This window comes from Lipophrys pholis (genome assembly GCF_963383615.2).
Source record: "Lipophrys pholis genome assembly, chromosome: 19".
NCBI lineage: Eukaryota > Metazoa > Chordata > Actinopteri > Blenniiformes > Blenniidae > Lipophrys > Lipophrys pholis.
The window spans coordinates 6,654,505-6,674,653 of NC_137647.1; the positions used below are offsets into that span (position 1 = coordinate 6,654,505).

Below are 20,149 nucleotides of genomic sequence, written 5' to 3' on the forward strand. Positions count from 1 at the left end.
AGCAGTTACATTTATTTCAGTATTTTCTGGACTGTATTCATACTTTTTGTACTTTCTGCCGAACCAGACTTAGTGATTTACATGTAAATACTGGTATCACTATTTACCACTACTACCATATTTCACTGACAACAAAAGCAAAATGCTGCCATAAAATAAAAAGGAAACACACACATAGCTATGTCTATGCATTTTCTTATTTGTGCAGGTTGGACTCAACTCAAAGCAATTAAATCGGGTCAACAGGATTTGTTCAGGCCAGACTGACCCGTCTGTCCCACAGGCCACATGCTTATTACTGCTGACACGCTTGAGCCAATGCACTTATATAGAACCTAATGCATAAGACTAATATGTATGCTCTGTGTCTCCACTCCCTCCCAACTTCATACTGAGTGTTCAAGCTTTGTTTATGAGGCAAAAGTGAACTCTCACTCTCTGGCTTTCTGCACCCGGGGGGACTCATGTAGTGATTCACTCCTTCCTTTAAAATGGAGGAAGTGAAACGTCTGTTGAACCTTCTGTATGGCACCTTTTTTTTCTTTCCTCTTGATGTGTGTCACAAGCACAGGTTCAGTTCAGGGGACTTTAACACAGCAGCAGCTCCAATCTTTGTTCAACACCTCTGCTGTAGCGATGGCCACCAAGGACTGTCCTGCAGGGTCCAAGTGGGACCATCTCCTGGTCTTTTGCGTCAAGGATGAAACCGGGCAAAAGCCTGAGCGCCACGCAGGTGAGCTTCATGTCTTATTTTCCAGTAAACACACAGTTTAACCATCTTTCTCAGTGGTGTTTTCACCTGTCCTGTGTCTGTTTGAACCCTTTCAGACCAGCCGGTGATCATTGTGGACCAGCTGAGAGCGTCTGTGGCGTCTGTCAGTACCCCTTCAGCCCTTATGGTGGGTCCGGCTCTGTGGAGCTGTGTGGCTTTGGCCACTCTGGGGTCCATCTTGGCTCTGGCCGTTTGGTTTTTCATATACAGACGACAGAGAAGACCCAGCAGCTCCTCTGGTGAGAACTATAAATATTATTGTTTTGTTCTTTGAGATCTTTTTGACTATATTTCTGGTGGCACTGTGGGGGTCAGAGGGGTCATGCCAAAGTCTCGTGGAGGAAATGGGGGTCTCGGGCAGGCAGCTGCCGGAGTGAGACGCTCACCACAGTGGAAACGCCACAGTTTCTGTTCTCTTCCTCTCGGGCGTCCCATGGGTTGGCCCGCTATGTCTCAGCAGCTATTTTAGTTTAATCACTCGTGCAAGCAGTAAACGACATGTTCGGCCTCTACAAACGCAAACTGACGTCCCCAGAAGAAAGGAAATACCTGAAACCAGGCATGACACGTTGGAGTTTTATGTGACAATAACAGTGTATAGTTTTAACTATTTGCAGGTCCTGTTGAAAATGGCTCGAGTGTAGTTTGATTTGTTCTGACAGCGGTGGCGTTTACGCCACTTTACACGGAGCATCCAAGGATGCAAAAACCTCATGAGCAACAGGAAGACGTCCACAGTCATCTACGTAGCGATGCACACTACATAATGCATTTATTAGGTTAATAAGCATAATGAAGCCCAAAAAGAACCACCTCAGTGTCTTGTAGATAAGTGCCACAGAATGGAATAATATTTAACAACTGTTGGAAACATTCATCTGGTTTAACGAGAATGAGTTTGAATAATTACAAAGCAGCCTGTGTTGGTAGAACTTAACAAGTGTCACTATTAAACATTGATACTGAAATGTGACAATTATGGTTGAGGTCTCCAACAAATTCTACCAAAAGCACTTTATCAGGATTGTTGGATCTTCTTATTTGTGTTTATTGGTTTGAAATATTTTCTTATTACAAAAAGTCAGAGTCAACACATTCATGTGACCTCGACTGCATTAAAAGTCTGAGACATATGAGACATAATAACTCATAACAACCCACAATATTATGAATAAAGCCTTGTATTCATGCGACTTATTTAAAGTCTGTCTTGAGACAGAGGATAAGACTGCTGGTGTTACGAGATGCAAATTATGCTCAACAATTTTTTTTCTTCTATTCACTTTCTATGTAAGTTTTACATGAGACGTTTCCATGACAGTGCTGCTTCTTTGTACACAACTAGAACGTTTACAGACTAACATGATATGAATCTGGAGAAATTGTGATTATGCTGTTAAAAGTTTCAGCTTTTCTTGAGTTTTTGAACCAAATGTCATAAAGAACCTATTACAAAGAGTCATATTGTGAACCCCTCAAACTAAAATTGTCTTGTGATTTCGGTTGACATTCACACTTGAATGAATTTAGGAATGATTTCCTTATCCAGGAGACTTTCTGTTGTTTTGTGTCTCAGACTCTTCAGTCTCAGGACGGGAGCTCCTTCAGAAAACAGAGGCACCTGCCAAGCAGCCGCTCGCAGAAGCGAACCGTCACACAGAGACGTTTCCCGGAGCAGCAGAGGTCCCTTCACCCTGTCATCACCTGCACCCGGGGGCCCAGCAGGGTGTGAGGTGGGGGGACGGCTTCACGGCCTGCAGGGGCCCCGCGATGCCCTCGGGAAGCGACGGAGGCGCCGGGTTTCCCGTGTGCATCTCTGAGCACAGGATCCCACTTCCCGCCACAGAGCTGGGGGGCACCGTGTTAGTCACAACTAAAACCATGTAGAGAGGGAGGACGGGGCGCGGTTAAACGCAAGACTGTCGTTCATTCGGACCTTGATGTCCTCTGAAGAAACTTGGATCGCGGGAATAATGTGAATAATGCGATTCGGGTATACATGCAGGTTCCAAGCGGATCCAGCGTAAAAACTAGACAAGTCGCAATGAGTTTAGTGGCAACGCATCTAAAAAAAGTAAGCATCCAAATAGACACTTATACTGTAGAAAAGATCCGTGTGGTGCAAAGTTTGCAGGCTGTTGATAACAGCATCTTGTGAAAACACAAGGAAACCAGGATCCAACTAAAGTGTATGTGGAGGAATAACATATGATCCATTCAGTAAGAGTGATATGTAAAAGTCTGCATGTTCTCCCTCTGTGTGTGTGTTGGATTTCTCCAGGTTTCTCTAAGTTTGAGAAAGTATTTTAGAGGAAGGATGGATGACATGTTATGCTGATGGAGGTAATCCATCCACAAAACAATTGGACGAGAAGCTTGTTAGACTCGAAAAAAACCAAAAACAGTACTTTGTTTGTGAAGCCAGTGCAATGACGGTGCATTCATGGAGAAATCTACACTCTCTAAACTTTAACAATGTTGTTAAAAACATATACTCGAATCTTTTTGTTTGTGCTGCTTTAAAGTGTAAAGAGAGACTTTTTTGGGGGTTTTGATCCACAAACCTCAGTGAGTACAATTGTAAGTTACATACTGTATATCATTTTCTCACATTGTCAATATTTGCCAATAAAAAAAACAAATCTTTGAATTTGCTTTCAAGCATTATTTAATAAAACACAAATCACTCGAGAGAAATATATCCAATGTTCTGAAGACAAGGTAGCATTGTTGTAAGTATGAAACAGAAATATTCTGGACAAGAACGGTTTGAGCATAGTCCCGCTGTCTCCGCAGCGGAAAAGGCTATTTACACGGTAAATAATTGGGTCAAACGTTTGCGATCAATGAGCATCCTGTCAGCAACATCGAAATATAAACAAAGAGGCACCGGTCAACAATAAAGAGGAGAGGAAAAGTCTCCCAGCGTTCCGGACGAGACAGAATAACCATTTGCTCTTCAAATGGATATTAAAAGATTAATATACTTAAGAGTCGTTCAACAAAAGCGTCAACAAAACTCCACATTGTTGCTGAAGAATTTACCATCTCTGTTTTCTGACACTGGCAAGAGGCGACATAATAAACCCTTCATATGGTCTCAATGTGACTTTATCCAGAGGGAGACTCCTCCTCTTCATGACCAGTGAAATAAAACCACAGGAGGAAACGGTTTTAAGGCACGATGCATGTGAAAAACACATGTTAGGAAACGCAGAGAGGACTTTTGACTCTGAGGCGGGGACATTCATCATAGCATCAACACACAGGCCTCGCCAGCTTCCCCCAGCGTGGCTCCTGCACGGCTCCTCCATCAGCCCAGCGGTGATTCGGTTTGTGCAGCAGCAGCAGCTACCGTTCATGTGTGAGAGCTCCTGTGTGATCACAGGTAGGTGCCGGGGCTCTCGGTGACCGCCAGGTGAAAGTAGTCCGGCAGACCGTCCTTCTGCAGGCTGCTGTTCGTCTCTCGCCGACGGATTTTGGTGGAGAGAGTTTTCCTCTTGTCGAAGCCCTCTTTTCCTCGCTTCAGGCTGGACATGATCATCTCGGCCAGGTCCTGCTGGAGCCGCTGGAAGTTCTCCCTGGCGCAGAGAAGATGGGAGAATGTAAGACCTTTCTAATCAAAACTACTGGAAAATATCTAAGATTCAGTAACTAGTTTTTGATTATCAAATTTTTTTTATCTTATTTAATTTGTATATCTTTATGTTATATTTTGTGTTTATATAAAATATATAAATTTTATATAAATTTTATAAAATTGTGTGTGTGTGTGTGTGTGTGTGTGTGTGTGTGTGTGTGTGTTTATATGTATGTATGTATGTATGTATGTATGTATGTATGTATGTATGTATGTATGTATGTATGTATGTATGTATGTATAAAATATAACATAAAATATATATACAATTAAACAATTAGCATTTACATTTTATTTGACAAAAAACATGGTTTATTTTATACATTTAGAATGAATAGCGTTTTATTTCATTGTACCCCTTTTGCAGACATGATAAACTAGATATATTTGTTAAATGTGTAGTTCTATGTGTGTATGTCTAGAAAGATGTGTGTGGATTGAATATATTTATCTATTTTGTTTAATGTATAGTCATAGAATTTAAATTTATTCACAAGGAGTTGTACACATGCACAAGTATGTGTATAACCCAAAGTAAATAAATCTAATAATGTAAAAACATAACTAGTAAAAGCAGTTAAAGGTTAAAAGACTGTTTTCTTACTTTTATCTTTCCATCTTTTTGTGCTTTACTATATTTGAAGTGTCTATGAAGGATGTTTAAATGAGATGTTACTCACGCTGTCGGTGGCGTTGGCAGGTTGTACTGTCCTCCAGTGACTCCTGTCAACCAATACGTCAACAATTTGCCTTTTCCCTGTGCAGGTGAAGAAAGGCACAAACACAGAAACATTTAACTAATAACCATTACGGAGGTTTCATTTATTTCTGCGGGGACGTCACAGCCCACCTTCAGGTACGTCTCCCCTCTTTGCTCATACTCAAACTTGCAGTCTGTCCTCTGCAGGATGTTGATGGTCGACTGACTGACGTGAATCCTCAGAGCTGGAATCAGGAAAAAATAAACCGCAAATACTACTTACAGTGTGTGTGTGTGTGTGTGTGTGTGTGTGTGTGTGTGTGTGTGTGTGTGTGTGTGTGTGTGTGTGTGTGTGTGTGTGTGTGTGTGTGCGTGTGTGTGTGTGTCTTACGCAGGCCTGTTGACTCCATGCGTGAGGCGGTGTTGACCGTGTCACCGAACAAACAATACCGAGGCATTTTGTTTCCCACCACACCTGCTGCACAAGGTCCTGAAAACAAATTTTATTATTATCAATTTTTTTTTTTTTAAATAAGTATCTGCAAATAGCCTAAAGTGTAAACAACCTCTTTTATTATCTTTAAAGTTTTCATCTTCTTCAGATTTCTTGAAAAATATATAAAAGTAAATGCAAACTCTTTCAAAATGTGTTTGTACTGATTTGGTACTAAACCAGAGGTTATGAATTTAAAAGTAGTAGACATTTATTTATTTATACCAATCAGCCACTAGATGTCAGCAGCATCACAACAAGCATGAATATGATTAGTAGCATTACTAGCATTAGTAAATCAAATGCTCATTAGAAAAGAATCCACATGTGAATTTAAACAAACTTGTGATGCAAACAGATTTCTTTTTTTTGTTCCTTAAAAATTCAAAATGTGATGTTTAACAAGAAAAAATTTATTGTGAATTGACAAATGACCAAAAGACCAAAAGAAGTGTGCTTGATATGCAAAAAATTTTTTTAAAATCAATGTAAAGCAGCAACATTAAACTTGCTTTAAAGCTTTTTGAATGCGAGGTTACCTGAATGCACCCCGATACGGATCCACAGAGGGATCCCGGGCAGGTGCTGCAGTTCAAACGTCCCCACAAATGCCAGGATGTCGAGCGCCATGCGGGCGATGTCCACTGCATGCCGGTTCCCGTTGCGTTTGGGCAAACCCGAAGCGACCATGTAGGCGTCTCCTATCGTCTCAACCTGAATCACAATGAAAATATGAGGCCACAGGAAGCAGCAACCCTCCTGCTACCCCCCCGAGAAACGGATCCTGCGTGACCACAGACTACCTTGTAGACGTCGTGGTGGTCGAGGATGCTGTCAAAGTTCTTGTAGATGTCGTTGAGCATGTCCACCACCTCCATCGGGGTGCTGTAGTGGCAGAGGGTGGTGAATCCCACAATGTCACTGAAGTAGATGGTCACCTCCTCGAACAGCTCGGGCTTCACTCTGCCCGTCTCCTTCAGGGAGCGCACCACCGGGCTGAGAGGGGGACAGAGAGAGAGACGGACATGTGATGTCGAGACACAGCAAAGAGCCACACAGAACGGGCCCTCGATCCCAGATGTGAACCAGTGGAATTGTTCGTGTTCCATTATTCAGGTGTAACATGTTGCTGAAAATAACAGATTTTCTTTGCAATGGTGCCTGTTCCTATGGCCTGATTGGTTTTGTTGGTAGACAAATAGTAATGGAATGTTAAATGTTTACAGAGTCGAATGCTTATTTTCTTGAAGAAAATTACAAAGTCTGCTTCCATGGGCCAAATGAAAATGATGAATATATGGAGAAATTTAAAAAAAATAAAAGAAAAGAAAATGAGAGAAAACTCAAAAATCATTTAGAATTAAAAAAAATAAAAAAATCATACAACTTTTTAGAGGATCGGTACAAGCTTGCGAATTCAACTAAATCTTCCAATATCAAAAAGGCCATAAGAAAAATACAATGCAACAGGTCCAAGTATAGTGGAGACATGACTTTTAACTTCTGTCCTATTTTACAAAATTTAAAAAAAAAAAATCTCTAAAAAATGCTTACTTTTTTTGTTTATTATGGATTGATATGTTTATCCATGCCTGATTTTTTTAGACGCACCAGTGAGCAATTTTTTTATGATGTGGGCTGATAACCATGTAAATCACGTGCAGCTGAAACAGTAATAATAATTTTTTAAATTTTGCCTTCACTGTCTTTTCACCTGTAAAGCATTTAATGGACTAAAAAGTGTTGATTGAAGATTAGAGCTGGTTCACGTTGTGTTTCCGCGTCCGGCCAGCTGTGTGTGCAGACAAAAGCGTGGACCCACCCGGGAAGCAGCATGAAGTTGAGGCGGTCAGCTCGGTCCCTCTCTGCTTTGTAGAGCGACGTCCGCTCCTCCACCAGGCGCTCCAGCGTGCGCGAGTACATCTGCAGGCGGCGGATCAGGTTGTCCATGTACGTCTCGGGGCCTTGGTTGTGTAAGTTACTGCGAGTAATCAGAAGTATTTCACTATAGTTCGATCAAAAACATAACTGGCTTGGGTGTCATCTTGAGTGAGGATTCAGATTAAAACAGTTATAAATGCACATAAGCCTTCAGCTCACCTGAATATCTTTCCTAGCGACGATTCTATTTTCTTAAAATCTGGCCTCCGTTCTGGATCTTCATCCCAGCAGTTTGTTACCAGCATGTACAGCTGAAGACACGTGAAAAAGATCAGAGAAGTCTATCGAATTGGTCCATGTTGAAATAACTCCTTTATTCTTATTTATTGGTTTTCTTTACCTCGATCTCCCTTTCTGACATGCCTTCGAAGTAAAGGTCGGGCCTAAAGACGTTGGCACTGGGATACTGAACTCTGTAGAGCTTTTCTATGAGGGAGAAAAGAAAAACAGTAAAACAATGTGACTTTCAGCTTTAATATGCAAGTAAATCAATCAGACTTTATTCAAATAACATTTTCATGCAATTTAAGCTCAATGCAGTGAAGAAAAAATGGAATTACAAAGAAACAGAAAATAATAAGTAAAAGGTGATTATCTATATTCACAAGAGCAATGGAATTTTAAAAAATACTGCTTTTGTTGTTTCATGTGCTAACTATCAGCATATTTGGGCTCAAATCATGTCAACTCAACAGAAGAAGAATCAAAAACACCACAGCTTAGATATGAATCAGTCCCTTAAGAACAAACAAACTTTGGAATCCCTGATCAGACTTCCCAATCCTAACCCTAAACAAGAATTAGTTTCAGATGCTTTTATTGTGGCGATCAGACAGATGCTGATGTAACCTGAGCAGTTTGGTATTAAACTCTGTGTTTAAGGACTTCTGGTTCCTTAAACCTGCAACACCAATACATGTGTGCACGACTGGATGTCAGTGTTACTTCAGCAAGGATTTGTACATTACTTCTAATGTACTTTAATATCAGAAAGGTTTGTTTGAAGTGTGTATGGCGAAGGATCTCGCAAGCAGCTCCTCATAAACCCTGAAAAGATCTTTAGTGTTAAGAAAGTTGCAGATTCTCCACAAAGGCGAGAGAAAGTAGAAGTGAGGCCGACCTGCTTTACTGCAGCAGTACTGCGTGTAGAACGGAGGTCGCCTCATTACAATCTCATGGGCAATGATGGAGTAGCTGTAGACGTCTCCTTTTTGAGACACGCCGTCTTTACGAAGGTGCTCGGGGGCCGTCCACAGGTCTGAGAGGAGAGGAGATGGGAGGAGAGGACGAGTAGTTCAGGATCTTTCTTGGGATGAGAAATCAGCACCAATGAGCAGCAGAAAGACTCACCTCGGTCGGGCTTCAGGAGGGTGTGGCAGCCGAAGTCAGTGATCTTAACCACCATGCGGTTGTCAACCACACAGTTGGTGGACTTGAGGCGGCCGTGGACCTGAATGTTACTGGAGTGGAGATAAGACATTCCCTGCACAGTGCAAGAGGGCAGTACTGAGTTACTAATGCCTGCTGCCACACGTCCTCACAACCTCTCATGTTTAATTTAAGACATTTCTGCAAGGATTTAATTATATTACTGAAGGAAAATCATTTGGTTTTGGTGGACACAGTTTGGAGCAATGCTTGGACTTCATTGTAAGCCATTATTGAAAAGCAAACTTAGTTTATTCACATTCATTCAGGGGAAATAGAATAAATATATTAGCAACACCATCACATAATGTGTGGAAAAAACAGAAGCTTTAGAGAGAAAGTCATGATGAGCCTATGAAGCTTTCCGTATAGAATGTAGTGCATTGTAATATAACCGCAAGAAATAAGATCCTTAGATCCTGTAAATAAGAAACTTGGATTGAAAACAAATTAGCAGTACCTTTGCAATGTCATACATGACCGATATCTTAAACTCCATGTCCATGAAGGTTTCATCCGGATATGAGATCCTGTCATTGAGGATGTACTGGACAGGAAAAGAACAGAAAACAGATAAAGAAGCTCCATGGTTGTCATTTTTATTATCACGCTCACATCCACCTTTATTAAACACACGGGTGAGAGTGCGTGTTTGCACGATGGCGTGTTTTCCTGTTCTTTCTATCAACACTGAACTCTGCATCCATCTATCTATCCATCCATCTCTCTCAATAGCCATGTGGGGGGAAGGTCAATAAAAAAAAAAAAGAATCTGATAGGATATCCTGATAGATAATGAGAGATCAGATAAACTCATAAAGACAGACTGAAGTTGCGCTCTTACCCTGAGCGAGCCCCTCTGACAGAGCTCAAACACGCCGTACAGGCCATACTCAAACTTCACCGTGCCGTAAAACTTGGTCAGGTTGTAATAATCGATGCGCAGCAGCTGCAACGTGAACACAGGCAGGAGATTAGAGCGAGGTTAACTTATCTTTTTCATCCATTTCGTTCATATAAAGACAAAAAAAACAACCAAAAAAAACGTACGGTGTTGAGCTCAATCCGCTGGCTCTCTGTGAAGTCTCCGTCTGTGTGCTGCAGCTCTTTTAAAATCACTGGCTGGGAAAAAAGGGACAAAGGGAAAAAGTTTCATATCATAACTTCCTTCTTTTAAAGCATTTTTCATTCACCTTGATGCCGGTATTTAGAAATGCTGGTACCTTTCTGTCGTAGCGGCCTCTGTGGTTGAAGTATGTACTGTCCTTCCTCTTATTGTCATCGATCTGTTACATAAACACAAACGTAAATGGACCTCACTTATACAGCACATTTTCACCGCTTCAGCGGTTTCTGAGCACTTTCACCCATTCAGGCACACAAACCAGTATAGATAGCTGCCGCGCAACGTGCTCAAAGTCCCTTCAGAGAAAGTTGAGGTTCCGTGTCTTTCTCAAGGCCACATGTACACATTGACCGGGTGAAACTTTAAGCCTGGAAGAAGAGCAACCTGAGCAACGGCCACCTGGATGATCCTTTAGGGTACGGGGTTTGATCATTCAGAGTTTAGGGAATTTTATCTACTTTAATTAAATGAGTACATCTATGATTTACACTCCCTTTATCAAACTCTGTCAGTAAAGTGTCATTCGTATGAAACAAGGCTGCAACACAAAGTGTAAACACAAGTAAGGAAAATAATCATCACAATAAAACCTCCACCTTCACACATAGTCACACACCCTCAGCATACACATGAATACACAAACACATACACGTACAAAGAAAAAGGCTACTTTTGCTTTAGGTTTACTTTTTAAATGCAGCTCCTGTGGTGTTTGTTGCGTCTGGATGGTGCCATACATAACACCTTGCCTTACCTTGATGATTCATTTACATTAAAGCTGTCAAACACCTTTTCAGTTCAGGGGCCACGTACGGCCCAATTTCATCATAATATTTAATGTCATAATAACCTTTAAATGTAAACTTTTTTGTTGTGGTGCAGAGTATACGTGATGAAAGTGTCTATATATTTTCACAAAAAACAAACAATTACTATGGAAAATGGCTACAATCTCAACATAAAACCAATTTCAACAATACCGCCTTTTGCGAAATACAGTGAAATGCCCATACAAACTACTGCATTATGCCTGTTTTTATGAATGACTTCCGGCAGCTTCTAATGCTAATGCTACTTCAAAGAAATTTGCTTTAAAAAAAATCTGTTTTCTCAGAAATGTTTACCATTTGCTTAGTGTTGAGTGTGTATATATTATAACAGAGTAATCTCATGCCATCTAGTACTCAAGAGGTATAAAATAATAATTACATCATTAAAAAAAGGCGATGATAAGAGCATAAACTCCCCGTTAAGACGTTTCCCCCAGAGAGCAGCTCAGACTGTCTGGGTTAAAGGATGATTGATTATTGATAATAATACTGTACTTTATTGCATCTATTTTCCTGCATCTTTTATATCTTATATCATGCTCTGTATCAGACATCGGGCAATCCTTTGACTCTTGACGGACAGACGAGACGTTTACCTTCAGTGACACCTCCTTCTCGTCCAGAGGACCAATCAGATGCGGTTCAATGTGCGACCACTTCTTCTGCATGAGACGCTCTTTTCTGTTCTGCCTGGCAACGTTCAAACAAACAGTAAATCCCACAGTAAACACAAGGTATACACCTCTCTTGTTCTGCATATAGGCTTTTCACAGCACCTCTTATTTCCTGTAATATTGTTACAAAAACTGCATAAATGATTTTTGAAACTCTTGTATTCAACAACCAAATGTGTAACAGCTACGACAGCTATCTTTATAGGAACTAACCCACATGACTTTCACTTTACAGGTAAAATACTAACCCGCACACGCCCATGTGTTTTTCTTATTTGTGGTTTGCTTTGACGACGGCATCTTTTATTATGAATCTTTGTGCTTGCACTGTGAGACGGAGGGAGTTTAATAGTGTTGTTTTGTCCAGTTTGCTGGTGGAGTAGCTTCAATTATCTTAAATCAATGTGACAGATTTGATCCCTTCCAGTGATAAAAACTCAGCAGAAGTGAGAATGAGTGACTTCTGCTGAGCCGATTTCCGAGACGATCAGCCAAAACTTGAATCACTTCAATATACAGTATATGTTTTTTGTTTGTGTTTCGTCCCGTGGATACACAATTCAGGAATTTGAGTTTCGTTCAATTAAGCGACATGCGTTGGTTATTTACCTGTAGAAAATGAGCGCGATGGCCGTCACTATCACTATGCTGAGGCTTAAAACGATCACGATCACTTGCTGCACGTCAAAACCTGCAGGCACACACAGAGTTACAGTGACACATTTTAACTTTCACAGTCATCTTTTCCATCAATTTAACCGTCGTTAGAACACAGTACTTCTCACCATCGTCGAGAATCTTCGGCTTGTCCTCAGGGAGGACGCCTCCTTTCCAAGGCAGGGCAGGGTTTGAGTTCACCGTGATGGTTGCATTTTTTGACGTATCATAAACCAACAGGGTTTCATACTGATGACAGACAGAAGACGTTCGGTTTAAAAGCAGCTTTTTAGTGGCTGTAATATCTGTTAAACTGACGGTGGTCTGACCTGGCCAGTCATCGTGGACGTGTAAATCACAGAGAAGTTAACTTCTCTGTCGCCGTACTCATCAAGCACATAGTGACCTCCCATTCCTGATCGCAGCCAACACAGAAACACAAAACAATGTTTTTTGTTTATCTGATTTCCTGCAAACGTTAAAAGATCATTTTGGATTGAGTCCAAAAATCTACATGAAATATTGATAAAATACAGTTAAATTACTTTCTTGAATAAAAAGTAATGAATCGTAGCTACTAAAACATGAGAAACCTGAAAGGAAAACATTTAAACATGAAAAGGTACAAAGTGACTTAAAATCAGCTTAAAGTGATATACAATAATGAGATATTAAAATGGTGGAATATCCTGGACTAACCCTGACCCAAATACATCTCGCAACAAAATTGCTCATCGCTTCGTTCAACAAGAGCAAGCTTGTGACCAAACGTTTGTTGGTTTGAATCCCACGGCCAACGGGACACCTCCCAGCGAGAGTCACATAATCCACTCCGGCGAGTCAAACTCTGTTGTAACTTCAGGAGCATTTTAACGCCTGAACAAGTTGTCAGTCCATCATGTGGGTAAGACACAGACACAGAAACACTCAAACATACAATTAGCAAGTCATGTATTTGGATTGTGGGAGGAAGGGAGAACATGGAAACCAGGGTCCAACACGTTCCTGAAATCTCTACTTAAATGTCTATTTATAGAGCAATGTTTACACAAAACGCAGCACAAAAAGCCTCACATGTTATAAACAGAGACCCGACCATCCTCCCACAGCAGACACGTCAAGCTTCCTTACCATTATTTCTCACTTTAGGAATAATTGAACGGTCGGGGGTGGAGGTCACAAGGGTTAATGAGATACAAGTCTGACAGACACTAACACCACAAGCCCATTATTGCATTTAAAAAACATTAAAAGGACCATAAAAATGCAATCTTGAAACACACAGGGAAACTTTTCTTTATATCTTCCCCAATTAGACCAATAGTTGGCTATACAGGAGTCATGCCAGAGGGAAATAATTTACTCATCTATCTGAACAACAAGCTCTTAATTTGTAATTTTGAGCTCTACGTTTGTATGTAATTGTCTTGAATTTGTACCAAATAGAGCAAACAGGAATATCCCAAATGCCATTTGCTCCATTTGTTGTTTGAGTTCAATGTACTTAGAGCTTTCTTCAAATTGCAAAATGTTCTCCGTCCTCTGAAATGTTATGTACTGACCGTCAAAGGTGACGTTTGCAAACGGGTGCTCCGCCGCAGTCTCGTTGAAGAACACATCGTTCTGTTGCCTGCCGAGCATCCTCTCTCTGAGCACTTTACCAAACAGCAGAACTCCGTCATGATATCCGGCCACGTAGTCGTTTATCTGAGGAGCACATCAAAACACACATTTGCCTCATGCTTGTTTTCCCTGGAAACACACACAGCCATCCATCTATCCCCACTCACAATAATGTAATGATGACTGCTCCCCACGACCCTCAATGACAATGACTCAAACTTGATTTTTTTTTTTTTTCCCTTGAGGATATATCAAATACATGTCAATAAAAATATTTTAAAGGACAAAAGGTTTCTTTAAAATCAAGCGAAATGATAATAAAAAAAATCAACAGAAATAAGATCACAAAACAGACAAAAAAGTATTGAAAACTGAACAAATTTGAATGTGAAGCAAAGTACTAAAATCTAGAGCAACCAATCAATGTTGTATCATGAGCCAAGCTGAAGAGGTGGGTGTCTGCAGTGCTGCTCACCGTGTCGTTGTCCGAGGAGTTGTATCTCAGGGTCTTGTAGTTCCTCTGTGGCAGAGTGACCACCAGGACGTCCTTCATGCTCTCAGAGGCCGTGGCGTTGTCATGATACTCGGTGCTAAACGAAAAGGGAAAATTGTTGCATTTATTTTTTTTAAGCTCGAAGCCATACATCGCTATGTTTTCTGCCCGATACCTCTATGTTGAATCTCAACCTTTTAGAAATGAAGAACATAAACTCAAACATTCATAACAGCATATATACAGACAGACAATGCAAACTTACTTTTTTTTTTTTTTAATTGTTGCTCGGACAAGTCTGCTGAACAACTACTGGAAGCTGATTTAGTTCAGAACAGGGATCAGATACCTCAGGGACGAGTGCGACATTTAGCCCACCATAGCACAATCGCTGGCACGTTGGCCAAAGGCCAAGTCACCAAGTCACAAAGGCTGAGTCACCATATTTGTTTAAAATCATTCGTCACTGTGTCAAATCCCTGAGCGAGAATGAGATATACCGGAATAACTCCTTCACATCTGATTTGTGATTGTGGATTTTGGCAGGGATTTTGCTGCCACAGCCATCGGTCACAAACCAAACCATGTGAAAAAGAAAGTTGTTCCTCAATAGAAGCGACTGGTGGAAAAGGATAAAGGACATCCTTCAGTTGTATTAGAAACTGGCATCAAACTCTCTTGGTGCTAGTTGTCCTTTGCCTGATTAAAACGAGCTTGTTACTATCTTTACTTCTGTTGGTCTGTGGGTGATTGAATCTGGAAAACTATTCACGGCCTTTGTGTGTGATTAAGGCTGACAGGAAGCTATCTTGACTGTTGTTGGTCCTTGCTTGCGACTAACTAAACCTGATTGATTGAACAGCAATAGAAGCAATTTGGACTCTTATTGGTAACATACTGTTGGGAGGTTCTTGTACTTTTGTTTGAGGGTCAAAAAGTAATTAATCATTTTGAATCTCATAAAGTATCTTAAAAAAATGTGTTTCATGGCTTGTTTTGAAAAATCCTCTGAACTGAACTGCCCTGAACTTGCTATGAACTAAATATAGTGTTTATTTATTCAGATTATTTGCAATACAATCTATTATTTAGCTGGCAGTTTGTTTATAAATAAATAATTGATAGCATTAGTTCTACATTTACCTCACATCTCTCATGGGTTTCCTAATTCTGTGTCTCACGATAGGAAGCTTTGAGACAATGAGAGTCAATAGGAGAAACATCGTGGACAAACTTACTTGTAAACGTCAAGGAGAATGAACATGGTGTCCTCTTGAATCGTGTCCGCCTTCTCCTTTATGGAAACAATGTCTCTGACACTGCCACATATAATAAAAACTGAAGGACATCAAACGTTCACGTCAAATGGCAGGAAAATTATTGAGCAGTAGTTCTTTTTTTTTCTTTTTCTTTTTTTTTTTAGCAATAATGAATCATGAAATCCACAAGTACTTTTACCAACTTTTCTCATCCAAAAGTTGGTAACTGTTTCTGTCTTGTCAGAAGTGTTGAGCAAACTGAAATGTCCATCTGTATATATGAAACAAACTCAAGCTGATACTCACTGTTGCTGTGTCTTGTTGAGGACTTCAGGGCTTTTAACAGGTCCGTCTCCCTGCGCAGCATCTCTCTCTTTGTTCCTGCGGCAAACACGGAAACCGGTGCTTCCAAAGCGTTGATGTACCTGCCGACAAATGGAGTTGAAACTTAAATGTGGCTTGAGGGGAGGATATAGCTCCTCGGGCCAACTGGTGCTCACCAGAAACAGTCTTCAGTGTAATTTTCAGCCATTTTGTAGACGTAGACTTGCTCCCAATACTCCTTAAAAGGCAGAGATACATTCATAAAGTTGAGGAAAAACCCTGCGATCCTCCTTGCCGGAGGGAGAATCCGGGTCAATTTGGGTTTAAAGTCACATGAGAGGCCGAAGCTCCCGGCAGAGATGATGGGTATGGTCAGACTGAAGCCGATCTCCTGACTGAGACAGACGACAGGAGGCCAAGACATCAAAGAAGGTCAGTGGCGTTATATTTGATTAAAAAGAAACGGAATCATACTCACTCGACTAACTGGAAAGTTGCAAAAGTGCAAGAAGGACCCAGCATGACACATCCAAGTTCCTTATCTTTCTGCAGAAAGTTGCATCAGACATGTATTTACCTCCAGGCCATTGAGTTAATGTGCCGTATTTATGACACTCGGCGTGTAATCAAACAGTGATTTCACTCATTTCACCATTTCGATACTATGAATCGTTGGTTCTCTGAGCAAACAAACCTCTCACCTTCACGTCCATGATCAATATCTCTGTAATACTCATTGGAAAAAGTTGAAGTTAAACTCACGTCGAGCTTTTTGAGTATCGTCACCCCTTCACAGGTGCTGCTCCCGCAGCCCTGCTGATTGTATCCTGTGGTGGTGAAGCCATTGAAGTTAGCCCTCAGTGTGAAATTTAAACCTTTGGCAATGGAAACAAATAAAAGATAAGAGTCATTAATATCAAAACTGAACTCATTAATCTCTTTGGGCTGTTCAGATTAGATTAGAGGGACCATGTCACCTGCAGAGCAAACATCTGGCTTCAATTACTCGAGGATAAACTGAGTACGTTCAACCGTATCAGTATCCAAAAAAACATCGGACAAAGGCAATTCGATAATAACGAGATACAAAGATCAGAAACCTTTCAGCAAAGTGATCGCAGACAAGAAAGGAATCGTAATAAAGTTATTTTAATTAAGTTATTTTATATGACTAAAACTGTTTTTGCATTTTAAATCTATATTTTACTAAATACTGCACACATTCAAAGTGTTCCAAAATGTAATCCATTGTTAATAAAGTTTTATCACATTGCATGGTAACTGGAATCACTTTTTAGCCCTAAACCTTTCATAATAACCCTTTTAAATGAAAACTTGGGGACTTTAATTAGGCTATAGATCACTGAAAGGTTTAATTCAAATATATGTGACATAACAAACCTTTCCATGGATGTACCATGCACTCATTTTGAGCTGCGAGAAGGTTTTTAACTTGCAAGTCGACCACTAATTTAACATTTAGCGATGTTACTTATGTGCTTCATGACAATCAGCTGAAATGAGCTGCCAACATAACCCAACAAGTCCAAACATAAGCAAACATGAGTAACAGGGATGGCAAAAAATGATTTAACAAGGAACACTTCAATCAGACACTGATAATAGACATCCGCCTCTACTGGTTAGGCTTGATAAAAAAATGATAAGAAATGTAAGGAAATTGCAATAAGCAATATAATTAAGCCAATATATCAGAGGAAAAGCCCTCAGGTCCCGAGATATCACTGACTGTTAAACATCTGAGTTAAACCAGAGCAGATCATCAGAATGACATGTCACACCTTTTAAAACCATTGTAGACAATATTCAGAGTCCATGCATGACCAAAAACCTACGTTTGTGGATGAAATCCAGATTTTGTCAATATTTTCAACAGTGTCCATTACGAGACTTTAAAAAAAATAAAATAAAAATTGGCATGCTGGGTCTTTGAATAAAAAATCAAATGTGCCAACAAAGCTTTATTCAGAAGTTTCACCAAAACCTGCACTATTTTTTAATCTCACTGTACCTGTACATGTGACAATAAAAGGCATTCTATTCTATTCTATTCCGTCTACATGCTCTGCTACATGCATCTTCTCACAGAAGCATCGAGAAACACACTTGACCTCCACACACACTCTGCGTAAGTCTCTAAAATGTAAGCACAGGAATATAAGCCTAGATTCCTCTTATATTTTCATGTGAAATGATATGCTTTCATTTAATTTACTGAGATTTTTGTTTTTAAAGCTACCGCTGAGGTTCCTCACCAGCAACGTCAGGTTGTAGTTCTGTTTGTGTGTGTAAAAGACCAACTTTACTCTCATTCCTTCCCTGTTGGTGTCATTTTTCTGAGCGTCATTGTGTAATTTAAAGCCATTTGTTTCTTGTTGCAGTTCGCCAGTTTAGTTTTCATGTTTTGGGACTATTCATCCATACCGTCCGCCTCATTGGCCAGCCTGTCCTCCTCAATGGCTTGCTCCACAGCCGCCTGAACAAACGGGAGACTCCATTCATAAATGTCGTCCTCCAGCAGCACAACATTCAGTGTGTAGTGAGGGTCGGATATTATACAGTCGTACAGCGTGTTGTGGGCGACCACCGCCGCGATCAACACTCCCAGGCAAGACAAACTGTACCAGCTGTGCATCCTGATTCCTGCGGTCGTCTGGTTTCTCTCAGATTCCTGGGCCTTCTCTTCACTTTCTACATGTCATTTACCAAACCAAGGCCTTTTCTTTTCTTTTTTCTTCTTTTTTTTTTTTTTACGTGTGTCCACAAGAATAAATCCTCCCTAGAGACGACATAAGTCCAAAACGAGAAGTGAGCTCCGGCTCTCCGGTAAGAAGTCCACCATCCAGATACGACGACGAAACAAATGCTTTGTGGAAGAGCTCAACTCCAAACACCTTCAATAACTCCAAAGGAGGGCAGAAATAGCAGTTTTAACTGCTTTTCGTTGAAGCCTTGGATCAATAAACCCTCCACCTCGATACAGACGAGCCTCGCTGTCGTCCTAGTGTTAATGAACAACTGTCAAGTGAGTCGGGAGGGAGGGAGGGAGGGAGGACGGGGCAGAGAGAAAACTCCCACACTCCATCGGGACTGGCACCTCACCTAGAATCTCACTCAGATCACACTTTGTCCTGTTTGTAAACAAGCCTCCATACGATTCATTTAACACCGTCTGCATTATACTGTCCAGTTTTGCTCCACTCCGGATGTAAAGGTCAGAATAAAAAAAACGGCCCTCAATTCATTGAGACCAGATTTACAGACACATTAAATCCAGACACATTTTGAGGATTGAAACCCCCCCGCCCCGCAAAAATCTACACATTAACAACACAGATCATATTTTCTTGCCTTTTTCCAACACATTGGGTAAGAAAACACTTTTTTCACGCAGAGACAAGAGGGGGAACGCGTGCGTGCCGTTGGGGGCAAAGGTCACCGCGGGGCTGTAAAAGCGAAGGCTTGCGCAGAGCTGATAAATATTGTGGGCTATAAAAGCAGGGCGGATTAAGCCTATAAAAGTCTCGTAAACCAGCGTCAGCAGCTTTAATCTTCACAATCACACACTGAAAACAAATAAGCCGGGTTTTGGAGTTGAGGGCCCCAGAAGCCACAAAGTGTTTCACAGTTCAAGGGGAAACTTTCTTAACTAAAGCAACTTCAGGATTAATGAGTTTGTGTCCGTGCTAATAACGTTTGTCACGATGACCACATGAAACCAGCTGTCGCATAAAGAAACGGGTTTATGTTGCAGAATTATCAACTATCGTTGAAAGATCCAAAACAGTCAATTATAATTAAGTGTAGTTGTGTTTTCCCAGAGTGTCTCAAACCCACATCTTACCTGCATTTACCCAAATAATCTCAAGTCACACTATCCAAGCATTCAAATGTAAGAATGACACAAAGGTATTAATGTTTTCATTTGATCCCATTTAGATTCACACAAACGTCAACCGATCAGATTCAGTTTGCGAGAAAGTTTCTGCTTGAAAGACGATGGTTGGATCTCTTTCACGTCACTAAAATGGTTTAAATCTAATCTAAAGAGCAGGAACTTCTGTGTGTCAATGGGGAAGATGATGAATTGAAATTAACAAGCATGACTGAAGGAAATCACAAACCAATATAATAATAATAATTGATCCCTGTCATATTTACCCAGAAG

General features: G+C 40.6%; 2 protein-coding genes across 2 annotated transcripts; one reads left to right on the plus strand and one right to left on the minus strand.

Annotated features, from left to right (window-relative positions):
- The first annotated feature begins 551 nt into the window (after positions 1-551).
- Positions 552-3,420, plus strand: LOC308124115 (uncharacterized protein). The gene is made up of 3 exons (XM_080486934.1): positions 552-733; positions 829-1,011; positions 2,349-3,420. Exons 1-3 carry the CDS (start codon positions 553-555, stop codon positions 2,657-2,659), a joined length of 675 nt encoding a protein of 224 aa, XP_080343060.1. The 5' UTR covers position 552; the 3' UTR covers positions 2,660-3,420.
- gucy2ca (guanylate cyclase 2Ca) lies at positions 3,420-18,993 on the minus strand. The gene is made up of 27 exons (XM_080486933.1): positions 18,406-18,993; positions 16,723-16,835; positions 16,439-16,506; positions 16,137-16,355; positions 15,943-16,061; positions 15,616-15,715; positions 14,360-14,474; positions 13,824-13,968; positions 12,591-12,676; positions 12,390-12,510; positions 12,214-12,295; positions 11,527-11,620; positions 10,198-10,260; positions 10,025-10,096; positions 9,819-9,923; positions 9,435-9,521; positions 8,897-9,029; positions 8,667-8,804; positions 7,887-7,972; positions 7,706-7,797; positions 7,428-7,586; positions 6,409-6,601; positions 6,145-6,319; positions 5,504-5,602; positions 5,263-5,357; positions 5,093-5,169; positions 3,420-4,353 (listed from the first exon to the last, which is right to left on the minus strand). The coding sequence occupies exons 1-27, from the start codon at positions 18,614-18,616 to the stop codon at positions 4,155-4,157; spliced, it is 3,246 nt and encodes a 1,081-aa protein (XP_080343059.1). The 5' UTR covers positions 18,617-18,993; the 3' UTR covers positions 3,420-4,154.
- Between the last annotated feature and the right edge of the window lie 1,156 nt (positions 18,994-20,149).